The sequence below is a fragment of the Parus major genome, chromosome 1A (genome assembly GCF_001522545.3).
Source record: "Parus major isolate Abel chromosome 1A, Parus_major1.1, whole genome shotgun sequence".
NCBI classification, from domain to species: domain Eukaryota; kingdom Metazoa; phylum Chordata; class Aves; order Passeriformes; family Paridae; genus Parus; species Parus major.
The window spans coordinates 65,992,422-66,006,334 of NC_031773.1; the positions used below are offsets into that span (position 1 = coordinate 65,992,422).

Here is a 13,913-nt window from a genome sequence, read left to right on the forward strand (position 1 = left end):
TACTTTAAATATTTTTCTGATTTTTAGTTTATCTTGTTTATTTATTAGGTGCAGATGCCAGGCATGTGGCATGTTAAAAACATACATGAAATGTATATTGCTACACTCAAAAGGACAATTTTCAATGCAGGCTTCTCCACAGAATGACTAATGGCCTGGCAAGTTCTGACTTGTGATCAGTAAATTGCAATTTCTAATATTACACTACCAAAAGGATTCTGCAATTGTTATGAAATTAAGGTGTGCCAAAAGCAGACAGAGAAATCTTCACAGCTGAAGATTTCCTAGTATAAATAAATAGGTACAGAGAAGTAGGGAGTAAACACCAATTCCTTCACTGTTACTCAATAAATGAGATTTTCCTTGTAAGAGCTGCTGATTCAATAAAGTTCAAATTTGGAAATACCTGTAATCAGAGGAGTGTTTTAAATCCATTCCAACAGTGTGTGGAGAAAGATGTTTCTAAGGTAGATGTTTATTATTAATTGTTTCTAACATAAACAATTGGAAGCCATTAAGTGTGCTAAAAAAACACACGGGAAATGGGAATATATCCAAGAAGGAAGAGTCCTACAAACTGAATTTACCTTCTTCTCACTTCTGCACCTGCATATTCTCTCCCCACCCTCCTGGCCCTTCAGCTGCTTAGCTTTTCCTGGCAGCTTACAAATTGAATTGCTGTTTCCTTTCTCTGCTGCTTATCAAGTTGAATGATGCTGAAGCAAGCCTGGCATTTGGAAACCTCCATCTCAACCAACTCTGTCTTTGAAAGACTGCTGAAATCTCTGCAGCTGATTCACCTTTTTGTTGCCTCTCTGAGCACACTGCAATTGAAGAAAGCAGAGAAAAGAGAGGGAAAGAGCATCTCAGAGGCCACATTTTCCTCAAACAGAATGGACAGAGGCACAACCCTTCCACAGCCCAGCCTAGGGCTCAGCTGGAAGGCCCTTTGGTGGAATCCATCCACCCAGCTGCATTTGGGCAGCCACAGAGGGGTAGAGCAGCACTTGATGTGGCAGGAGCCCCAATGTGGCTGTTCCCTTCTCAAATCCAACCCCTGGCAGAGCAGACCCCTGCTCATCCCTTGGTCTGAGAGGTGCTAGCAGTGCTGGACACCTCTGCTGGAGTCTGAGACACAGAGTGTGTGCCCTTGTCTCTGATGCCTGGCTCTGACATCCAGGAGAACACTGAATTTCATATAACATGAAATTTATGGGCATGTTTTCATGGTGATACATGAAAACAGCTGTTAAAGTTAGATAGAAAAAGCTAAAAGTGTGAGTGTGTAGGTTAGAAAGTTTTCTTAAGTCACTGGGTGAAAAAGTTAAAGTTTAGAGAGCAGAAGACGAGATGAAGGATTTAGACTGTTGTCTCTTCCTTCTTCTTTCTTCTTCATGTTCTTCCAGAGGTTTTTGGGTAATAGTGAGTGATTGGACAGAAAATGCCGCAGTACAGCACACAGGTGATGGGTCATTGGGTCATTAAGAAAAATAATATATATGTCTATTGTCAATTGGATAAGAATAAGTATAAAGATAAAAGAACTGTGTATTTCAGGGCCATTTTGTGCCATCAGAGCCCAAAGTGTGCCAGGCTGTAGTGAATTAAACTTGTGCAGAAAGTCTGGAGAGACCTTCCAAGTTTTGTGATAACACCCTAATAAACACGAGAAACAAGATCCTGACAAGCTTTGGAGTTTTCTTTGGACCCAGAGAACGGAGATAAACAGAACTCCCCATGAGGGAGTATCCCAAAGGAGCTCAGCCCAGAAGGGACTGAAAAATCCACATGTGAGAAGAAATACAGCAGAATCAATAAAAACAGATTAAAAAGTTATACACTTCTGAGCCAGTGGGAATTTTAAAAGGCAGGGTCTATAATTTTGTCCATTATTGTAAATTAATGTACTCTTCTTATGACAGTCTACCATTAGACAAGACATTATTTATACAGCAAAAGATCCCAAAGAACTAAAGCTTACAGAGGGAGGAATTAAAGTTATTGGAGTCAGATGGAAAAGTCATACAAAAAAATAATTTTTCAGGCTTCCATGAAGTTCATTATTTTCCCTCTTCTCCACATAGAAAGTTGTGATTAAAGAAAACTACCATGACCACCACCACCTGTACTCATTTCTTTCACTCTGCTATTCATTCTCCATATTTGAGTCTCCAAATTATTTTGTGGAAATGCTGTTTTGTTTATACATTTAGATCACTTCATTTTCAACTTATAATTACCTTATAATACACCTTAACATGTAAACATCTGCAATATGCCCACTCAAACAGTTTAGTAAAACAAACAAATAGCAAAACATGTGTTTTCTGGTGATACATCTTGAATTAACATACTTTTAAAATACCACCCTACCTTTGCCTGGTGTTTCCACACTTTGAAGAGAATTCTATAAAGACAAAATCAGAGGAAAAAAAATAATCAGTCACTTCAGAAAAGAAGTGTAGAAGTTATAATGGTTGTAGGAGCAGCACTCATGGAAAATACAGTGGAAAAGGGGAAGGATTTAGATTTATCTTAATGTTATGATGACACAAGACATGGCTGGGATTCAGAGCACCGGGACCTGCTTCCTCTACCACCTCAGACAAGGCACTTAAGACCTGATTTCTGACAGTATTTGGGCATGTCAAGGTACAAAGAAGCACTTACCCAATGTTCACACACGTTCTCAGCCTCTGCAGTGCTACAGCAGAGATAAGAATTCCCTCTCAAGCCTGACACAATCAGATGTGAAGCCCACAAGGGCAGAGTCTTGGCATCCTTTCAAAGGTGAGGAGCAGCAAGCTTCCCCTCAAGTGCCCTCCCTTTCACCTATTCCTGTTCCAGATGAGTGAAAATAGCTGTGCTTTTCGAAGGCCTGGGCTCAGGCAGCTGACCAGAGGTGGCCAAAGGGAAATATCAAGTGAGGGGAGACCTCAAAGTGTTCTCCAGCTTCCTCCTGAGGGGAAGTGACAGGCACTGATGTCTTCTCTCTGGTCATCAGTGACAGGACCCAGGGGAATGACACAGAGCTGAGATCAGGAGAGGTTAAGGGGATGTCAGGAAAAGCTTTTTCTCCCAGAGGATGGCTGGGCACTGAACAGGCTCTCCAGGGAAATGGTCACAGCCCCAAGCTTGACAGAGCTCTGGAAGCACTTGGATGATGCTTTAAAGCACAAGATGTGATTCTTGGGGTGTCCTGTGCGGGGACAGAAGTTGGATTTTGATTATCCTTGTGGATCCCTTTCAGCTCAGCATACTCTATGATTATGTGAGCCTGTGCTCAGACTTGAATCCACCAAAGCAACACAGAAATAAGTAGCAAAAATCTTGACTAGAGAGACTGGAAAGTTAATTCTGCATTTCAGTATTGCCTGTGGCTTGCACTGTTTGAACCCACATCCCTGTAAGGTTTTCTGCCCTTTAAAGTCATTAATCCCTTTGCAGTGGGCTGAGAATGCTTTGTGTTAGTACATATGTATTCAGCATGATGCTTCTTAAAAATTACAATGCATGCAGAGGTGGCAGAAGAAGCACAATGCTGGATGTACACTCTCCCTCTGGCACCCAGCTTGGAGCTGCCAGCATTTGTCTGCTGAAGATGAACAGAAGTACTCAAATGCTTACTTGAGGGGAGAAAAGCAGCATCCAGGCTGAGAATTATGTTTTCACAATCTTCCTAATGCAGTGAGACAAATGGGAACAGAGACCTTTGTTAAATTCCCGCAAATTTGGGGAAGTAAACAACCTTTTGGCACAGTACTTATAATTTCAACATAGTATAGCACGCTTAATATATAGTGGATTAGTGCCTGTTCTGGCAGGATTTGATCTCCTAGGACTTTTTGTGAGCTGCTGTAAGAAAGGAATGGAAAAAATAAAAAAAAAAGGAGAGATGAAAAACATTAATTGTGCATCGGGCCCAGAGCCTCCCCTGAATGGATTTTAAAATCCCAGGGTTAGGTTGGTTAGAGAGTGAAATAATCACATTTACAAAGAGATGCAATCAGTTCAGAAGAAACCAGCACTGGTGCCAGTTGCTTTCATAATCTCTTAACCATGGCATAGGAATGCACAGTACTGGCAGTGAGGAGGCAGTAAGGAGGTAATAAGTACAATTTAATTAAAGACAGAAGATTGAAAGTAAGTTTCTTTGTTCTGCTTTGTTTGTTTTTTTTAAACCAGAATTAAACAGAAGCACATTCAATTTTTTTTCTTTCCAAGTAGACAAGCACACATGTACAGATAGGTATAAACAAACATATACTGGCAACTTAGGTAATTCACACTGGAAGAAGAAAGCAGTGGTTTCCCCGAGGCTCTGCGTGCACCTGTGCCAAATGGACATGTTAAAAAAGATTCCACACAAAACCACACCATATATTACACTAAAGCACCAGGAAACTACATGAAAAAGCAATTAGAATGTTTTCCTGGCACTTCTTCCTTAGCCAATATGTTATGCTGCAGTGCTTGAGATATAACAGCCTCAAAAATGTCATTTAATTTGTGGGGCAGTTTACCTGCTTATCTGGAAAAGGCATCTCTCCCTCCTAACAAAATATTTTGGTACCACACTGATAAACATAATAGAAACAATTAAAGCAATTTGGTAAAATGCAGTAATATTGCAGCATTTAATAATTTTGCCAGTACCCAAAATTCACATAAAAATGATCCTACCATTCAATATGAGTTAAAATCAAAAAGGGGTTTGAGGGAGTTGGTACTCCATAGAATAACTGGCTGCTGAGTATTAATTTTGATTACATGTGTTGTTACAGACAGGAAAGCTTGTCAATTGTCTTTATTAATATTGAAAATATATAATATTAATTTAATATCAATATTTAATATTTATTAATATTGACAAATAGAGATGAAATCTGATTTGTTACATTCATATACTATTCTACATGTGAGATAGTTGCATATAATGTGCAATGACTATTTTCAAAAAAAATGGGACAGTGTTCAAGTTACAAAACAGGAATATATTTTACTGCTTTTATGACTTTTATAGTTCAGCTGCTGAGAAAGATGAAGCTCTTTATGGCATCAAAGCCAAATCTTTTCTAGATTGCTGAGGTCTATCGACTGTCCTAGCAGCTAGATCTCAAAGGAGTAAAAAACCAGCAGCAGCAGCAGCGTTTGCTGGTGCAGGAATAGTTGGTTTATTTTATTCCTGCCCCTCCACTTGTTTGAAGTCAGTATTTAGTCAGGTCTGCTCCAGCACAGAGGGAGGCAGAGGGACAGGGGGGTCAGCCAAGGTCACAGGCAGCTTTTACACGAGGTCATCAAGGGACAGACAAGCAGCTCAGCTAACCCAGCCTGAAACTCAGTGCTAAGAGAACAAAACCTCAATAACTTCAAAACTTTAAAGCATGAGTAACAATCCTGTCAGTAGTTTTCCAGAGATACATGAAGCAGCTTTTTATTGGATATTAGGACAAGAAAAATATTTAAGACTGTTCAATCAGGACCCAATCATTTTACCATGCAGGAGAGGCTATTGAGGAACATTTTGCTCATTAGAGAGGAGCAAACAGGATCGTTATCATCAGCACTTATCAGCTGTAGCCTCTGGAGATCACAGCCAGGACCAGCACTCTGCTGTGATGGAGACTGTGCACACAGATAAGGAGAGGATAAGTTCCTTGCTCTGAAGAGTTTATAATCTAAACAGGTAAAACAGAAAAAGGGAAGTGTGCTACTCTCTCCATGTGAAGAACAACATGGAAATTATTTTAGGAGAACTTATAAATATTGTCAATTCACTGGAGTTGGAAATTTTGCCATGCTGGAAAATGAGCAATAGGAAACAGGGAACATTTGGAGCAGAGGTTTTTTGTTTGTTTCTTTCCACAGCAAGACAGATCAGCTCATAATTTAATTATTTCCCTACTAATAGCCACTTCATCTCAAAATAAAATCAATATTTGCATGACAATGACTCTGAAGACAAGCAGAAGCAAATGTGAACATCCACAAAAAACCTAAGACTTGAAAAAGATGGCCTTTACTCTTTGGGTTTTATCCCATTATGTAATTCTGCCTGGCATGTGGGATTTTCTAACTTAGGATGAGCCACACTAATAGGAACTGTTTTGACTCTTTGACCACTTCACCTATTTCTCTGCTCAGATTCAGAGAGGATAGGGCTGCAAATGGACCAAAGGATATATGTGCCAGTTATAAGAAGTAGTTTACACATTGGGTTCACAGGACTGACCTGAAATCTAAAAGAAAAAACACACTAAATTTTTCTTACCTCAAAAAAAACCCCAAAAAATGTGTTTTAATAAATTAGTCTCAATACATCTCTTCTGCTCTATTTCCTTTCTAAAACAAAGTTCTGTTACTTTCCTCCCTACCCTTTAACTGTACCCAACTCTTTGTCTATCTCTTAAGAAATATTCTGGATGGACAAAATACTTGTCCCAAGGACAAGACCCTGATCATCCTGATGTCTCTTAAGAGAGTCTGGAGCTTAACTGAAAAACAAATCACAAGAATCCCTTGTTACTTCCTTTATTCTCTGCAGTATTTGCCCTCTAATATCCAAGAAGAGCTTTTCTTAAATGGATATTCTTATTTCCATTTGATTCCACATCATGCCAGATAAAATGTGTGGCAAAACAGATTCATTTATGCAGGAATTTTCCCCCAGTAGTGACTGCTAATAATTGATGCCAAAGCAGACACTAAAAGATTTAGGATAATATAAAAGCAAGGTTTGCAGTGAAGCATGAACTAAAAGGGAAGCAAAAGAAGGGACTTAAGTGAATCAGCTGGTCAGGTCTGAGCAAGAAACCAAAAACCTTAGAGCAACCTTGGCTCTTTTAGTCTTTGGTGTTCTTACACGTACCACAAGCTATGGGGAAAAAAAAAATCATCAAAACCAACAATAAAGAGAAAGGATAAAAGTCTTGCAGACAGGTAATGGTCTGAATGCAAGCATTCCATACAGTCTGGCATGTTTTTCAAAATAGTATTTGCTGTGAGAAATAATGATGAGACCATGCAAGGGCAGAAGAGAATTCCTCAATAACTTTATTTTTTTTTTTTTTTTTGGCAAAGTATGAAGAGAGAATTTCCTTAGGGTGTGAAAAAAATGATCATGACTCACACTTACCCCAGATTAAATCCAAGTGATTAATGGCTTGATTTTCAGGTTTGCTGAACACCTGTATCTCCAAGGTGCTGACTTCAAAAGAGCTTTTGGGTGCTCAGAACTTCTAAAAATCAGGTCATAGTGGCTTGTCTAAGGTCATAGCAGAGCAGCTGATGACCAAACTGAGAAGGGATGCTGCCCTACAAAGTGCCAGTTCACAAATATGCAGAAACCCCTGGAAAACCCATTTCAGTATTTTAAGAGTATTTCAGCTAAAATCAGGACTTTATGATGCTGGTACTCTTTTGCATAAATAACAGGGACATTTCAATCTGAAAAAACACTATTTAAATGACATTTTTGGAAGATTTTTTTTTAAATTTTTGTGACCATGACCATGTGTGATGTGGCAAAGAAGAGATCTGTATATTGAGTAGGAACAGGAAAGAACTGGAGGAGAATATCAGTTCCAGTTAAACACATGGTGAGTCTTGTGTTGCTCCTGTCACATCACACGTGGTCAACATTGCTGTTTTTACAGTGCCTCCACCCAACACTTGTCAAAGGGAAAACATGTAGCAAGACAGAAAAATGGACTTGATCAACCAAAAAATTAGCGGTACCACTTCAAGTTCCAGTTTTAAAGAGAAAAATAGGAGATGAACGTGGATTTTTTACCTGTGCCTTCACCAAAGCACGAAGTTTGCTGACTGCATCAGTAATGTCTCTGGTTTCCACAAAACAGAGGACACTGCAGATGGCTTTAGCTGCTTCAATCACATTATCAACATTATTCTGTAGCAAAGAAAAGGGGGAGAAAAAAACCTAAACAACACTAGACACATAACATTTACCAGAAATATAACCTTCATGGCAGTGAGGGTGTAGAAAATCCTACTCCCTCAAATAAAATTCAACCACCATGGTTTAGTCTGGCCACATTCAAACCACCACAGGCCAATATTTTCATCATTTCTGCTGAAGTGCAATTATCTCCCACAAAATGTGTGCTGGTCAAAACTACAACAAATTTGGTATCACAGCCTGATTTTAAGGGAAAACTTTGGTTTGTCTGAGATCCAGAAGTGAATAAGGGCTGTAAAGGAACTTCTGAGGGGATTGAAGCCAAGTCATTCACGAGAATTTGGAGGTTTTGTGATTCTGTGAGTTTATCTTCACTATTATCTCCTGCTCATTTCTTCAGGAGTTGGAAAACAGCCATTTTCCTCCCAAAAACAGATACTGTGTGGGAGGCTGCACAACCTGACACCTATGGACTGAGTACTTTTGCAACAAGTTTTCTGCAAAATTATATATTTAATTAAAACTCTGGAATCTTATTGATTGTAAATTTAGATATTTGAATATCGCCATATGGGAGAAAAAAAAAAAGTTTCTAGATCAAATATTTTTGGGGAATTTAAAAAAAAAAAATAAAATTTTATCCCCAAGGGAAGGAAAACACAATCTTTAAATATCAAATACTCTATGTGCAGGAAAATAAATAAATAAATAAATAAATATATAAACAAACAAATAATGGGTTTTCTGCATGGTTATATCACTTCATTAAACCTTAAAATGCATTCTCTGAACCAGCAGAAGCTCTCCTATAAATATTCTCCATGTTTCTGTACTGATAAACGTTCCTTTTAGTGCACTAAAACGTGTACATGTCAATGTAGCCATAAAACCATTTCTCTAACTCATGCATTTCATGCCTGAAAAATAAAAATTGTACCAAGATGAACTTTGTTTTCAGGCTTAAGGTCTATGCACAGACTGTACTAACACCTGTCACCATTTCAAATAAATATAAAAATATATTGAATTTACTAATTCCACATTAACTGCTTCTAGCAGAACTAAAGCAGGAATGAAATACATGAAATATCTACATGGTCAGATTCTTTTAAACATAAGTTGGGGCTTTTTTTAGTAATTAAGGACAGGAACACCTTTTCCCACTCCAGGTTCTAGAGAGGAAAGGGCTGGCTGTGATCTCTTGAGAGTTTTAGACCCTCCCTTGGGCTGAAGTTGATTGACTGCTTGGTGGTATGGCTTTGCTCTGTGTAACACTGACAACTTCAAAACATCATAAATGCTGGTTTACTCTGAGATGTTGAAGAAATAAACAAGTATATGTGTCTGTGTATATATATATTTACTATAGAGAGCTTGTAATTAATATTAAATATCATTCCAATCTTGCATTTGATTTAAAGAAGTTTTAATTTAGCATTTTTCTTCTTCACAAGCTGAGATGTATTATTAGAAGAAAGAATTTTGTGTCTATAAATACAGTTATGCAGGGTTATTTTCTGAGCAGTAACAAGAAATAGACATATACAAAAGTAACCCTTGAGCAGAGAAACAGCTCTCTGGATGGAGAAAAATAACACAAAAACCCAAATCCACCCACAGTTTATATATTTTTGTATGTACATATAAATGCTGTTCCATAAAGAGAATTGGTATCTTGAGGAATGTATCAATTTCTGTTTAATACACTATTCTGTTTATAGATAAGCTATCAAAATATTAATGTTTATAGAAGCTATTTTATCATACATTTTATTTTTATGGTAGCTACTTCTAAGGAGCATATTACAGATGAAGAAGAGCGAGCATATAAAATTATGTGATACTGAATACTATGCATGATGTTTTCTTACACATTATATCTCTGCTGGGATATTACCATGTAAAGAGGTTTTTTTTGTCATGTGTAGATATATGACACTGATTTTTGTCCCAAAGAAGGGAAGATGAGGATTCATTTATTACATAAAATTTTCTGAAATTCCAAAAGGACTACAGTCAACATCTTGTAATTTTTTCTCCTTCTACATATTTAAATACAGCAGAACCTTAGAAGAATATTTTGGTGTTTCAATAATTTATATGGTAAGAAAAAGTTATTTCACTCTACAACTTCTACACTCTGTATAAAAAATTTACAAAGCCCTCTCTCCAGAAACAGTACATTTTGAAAAGATTTCAAAATGAGGTGCATATAAAGTGGTTTTCAGACCAGTCAAAACTGGCTGCTTATTTGACAGCAGGTATTGTCTGAGAATTACATTTCAAAACTTACATTTCAACCCTAACAGCACCAATCCTGTCTTTGTGCCAGACATCTTAATTATCCTTTTAAAATTTTTGTTTTATAAAGTCGTTACAGATCTCAAAATTAATTTTCCTTTTATTTACCATTATTATTAATTAGGTTAATAATGATAGTGTGTTTGTCCCATAAATCAAAAGTACTGGTATCTCCATATCTACAGAATAATCAATTTGCAAATAAATAGAAGAATGTGTAAAATATTATTTATGCTTTTTAAACTGAGGATGTCAAGGTGTGTCTGGTTAAAACCGAATGCTTTAGGAACTTCCAGCTGAGTACAGAACTTCAGCAGTTAAATGTGCACTTAATTAACAATATATGAGTGGTTCCCAGTGTCTTAAACTCCAGAGTGTGCTGAAGGTGGATTGTGGTGAACCAGAGAGGAGTGACAACAATCCCAGCAATAAAATTAATCCCAATATGAGAATAGCTTGGGAAAATGACAGAATTACTCCTGTGTACACCTGGGTAAGGGGCAGTTATCATGACCCCAATTTCACATCTTCTTTAAGCAATCTAACCAGAAGTCAGAGAAAATAAGTAAACAAGGATTCAAAGACAAAATAAAGGGTTTTCATTTTTTGCCTTGTTTACTACATATTTATAAATATTACTTATTACATTAGAGCTCCATAATTTTTTGAGCCACTAATTAAAGTAAATCATACTTCATGACTCCAGGTTTAAAAAATCTCCATACACTGATGCCTCTGAATGAAAATATCCATGCTATGACCTACATCAACTTTCAATCCTGCTCTTTTAAGCAATTCCTATGAACTTTATTGAGTGTCCCTGAATAAAGAAGACCTTATTAAAAAAATAAACTACAGAGAAATTTAGCTCTAGACACACACATATCTGTTGGATGGTATGAATATTTGAAAAATGCACTTTCTTCCCTTTATAAAAAGTTAATGGTTTCAAGAAATTGCTTACTCAATGTAAAAATCTTTAGAAAAAACAAATTTAGGAATGCTTCATTATAGGTTTGAGGAATATCTGCACAGGGCCAGTTGCAGAGGGGGGATTGCAAAGTCTCATTAATGTTGAGGTTATGGCTTTTTCTGAATTTAGAACCCTCTTACTTTAAGCCCTACAATTTCCAGAGAATGTGAATAACGACCCTGGTGGGTCTAGTTCAGTAAAGAAATATACATGTGCATTTGAGCTTGGGGATCTAACTTTTCCAAATGGTTATGACTGCATCACATTTTATACACTAAACACTTCCCTTTGAGATGATGCTTACAAAGGAAAATTCAGCAAATACCTGCACAGAATCAGAGCCAGAGCTTTACTTTGTAGCTGGGCAAAGTGCAACAGCCTCTAAATTTGTATTTTGCATTTTGAAAAAGTGTCAAAGAGTTCCACAAAATAGAAAATGTTTGTATATATCTATATTATGTATTTATATATATATATCTATATATCTTTATATATAGATATATATATATATCTTTATATATATATAAAATATATATATAATATCTATATCTAATCTATATCTAATCTATATCTATATCTATATCTATATATTTATCTATATCTATATCTATATCTATATCTATCTATATCTATGTCTATTTATGTATTCATGTATGTTTCTGTATGTTTACGTGCATTTCTATATATGTGTGTATATGTATAAAATTTGTATGCAAATGTATGTTTTCTGGCTATTCAAAATAAAAATCATAATGGATCAAGAATATCCAGGGATATTAAAATCTGAACTTAAATGTAGGTGACAGAGTTCTGAAGCAAAATGTTCATTTTATGTTAAAATATAGATTTCAAAGAAATCCATAATTTAGCATAATGAGTTATAACTCTGGAAGGGATGCACTGGAATATCTCCATGCTACATCAGTATTCTTTGATTTTTATAAATCTTTTGTTCTTTCCAGTTTTAAACCCTAGAAAATCAGTTATCATGCCAGCTTGAAAGTCAGATCAAATCAGTTATCATGCCAGCTTGGAAGTCAGATCAAATAAACATGTGGTTTCTTCCAAGCTATGACTCAATTTGTCCTTTAGACATTTGTCCTTAAAACATTGGGCAGCAGAGAAGATTTCCTAAAAGATTTTTCGTTCAAGCATGTAACATTCAACTGGCAGCCCACAATGCTTTAGAATAAAACTCTTGGGAGTTTTGCTGGCTCAATGTAATCTTTCAAATGAAAACATGCTTGCAAATATATCCTAAATATGTAAACATTAGGCTTGGGGGTTTGCAAAATCAGGAACAAATTTTGCAGTTACATATAATGCATTATACCTCTACTAATTCCAAGTATTATACTGCCAAACCAAACAACTCTGGCTTTATTTACAAGTTCCTTGACACTTACAAACCTTTGATATTTTAAATTTGTAGCACTTTCTTCCTAACCTCAAACCAAGTTTTATTAAGAGAATTTATATCCTTTCGAAGTCAGATTAAGCAGTCTTAATTAAAAGTCTTCCTTAATTGCATCTAAGACAGATGAATAATTGGATACCTTTCATGTAGAGGTTAATGCTTTTCTGGTGTAACAAGCTGAGAACAAATACCTCATTTTGCAGCAGATACTCCACTTGAACTCTGTAGTTCATAATAACAGAGACAAGGTTCTGCCTGGAAATCAGAGAGAAAATGAAACAACATCAAGTTAATAAGAATTAGATAAAGAGAACAGGTTTGGGTTGGTTTTCTGTTGGGCTTTTTCACATTTGAAATAATTTGACAGTGATTTTATATCAGTATAAAATAATGCCAAGTATGTATGTAGACATCATGCAATTGAGCCTGCTTTTTTGGTAGACATTTGCCACAAAGAATACCTGGAAAAAAGTCTATTATACATGAAGATATAAATTTCCCAAGTTAAAGCACTCCAGTAAGTGATTTGCTGTTTCACTGTCTATTGAAATTAATTTCCCATTTATTTTTCACTTTATGGTTAAGCAAGTGCTTAAAAATATTACCCTAAAGAAGGATGGACTCAAGTACACACTGCATTATTACAGCTAGATGTGATGATCTTACAGCTCTTTTCCAGCTTATATGATTTTATGACCCAATGCCTGCTTTTTCAATCACTCCCCAGACTTAAGTTGCATAGAATCAGATAAAACATCTGCACAAGATCTGGAAAATCTCAACACATCAAAAGTCCAGGCTAAGTCACAAGTATAAAAGCATGTTATGAAACAGGACAGTGTTGCTACATAATCCATGAAACTTAATTTGCACGCAGATCTCAAGTTTACATGCTCAAACTCTTTCAGCAACTGCCTTTTCTGTAGCATTTCCTAAACTGGGAATTATTTTTAATTCTGTAGACAGCCATACACCAGTCTGTGGCTCCATGCCTTTGTCATGCTACAGAAATTGCCACCAAATTTGTACAGATTGCTGAGTCTTACCAAAGCTTCACTAAATTAATCAGGATTATGAAGAGGAGCAGACACCTCTGTACACCAAACTCCTCAACTGATGTTTCAGCTGTAAATCTCACACTTTTAGAACCACAGGCTCCAAGTGCTATCCCCAACAGATAACCAGATTCACATTTTTACTTTTAAGATGCATTTGTGTAATTTTCTGTGTTTCAAGAACTGTGAAATTCCTGCTGTTGTTAATTTGTCAGCTGGAACAAAACAAAAACAGGTGTCTGTGAGATG

General features: G+C 36.4%; 1 protein-coding gene across 1 annotated transcript in view; it reads right to left on the bottom strand.

Moving 5' to 3' along the window:
• Window positions 1-13,913, bottom strand: part of PIK3C2G (phosphatidylinositol-4-phosphate 3-kinase catalytic subunit type 2 gamma) — a 173,366-nt gene that overhangs the window by 130,206 nt on the left and 29,247 nt on the right. The window contains exons 8-10 of the mRNA XM_033514641.1: window positions 12,801-12,864; window positions 7,793-7,909; window positions 2,374-2,407 (exon numbers count right to left, since the gene is read on the bottom strand). Coding sequence (XP_033370532.1) covers window positions 2,374-2,407; window positions 7,793-7,909; window positions 12,801-12,864 — 215 coding nt within the window. The remainder of the gene's footprint in view (window positions 1-2,373; window positions 2,408-7,792; window positions 7,910-12,800; window positions 12,865-13,913) is intronic.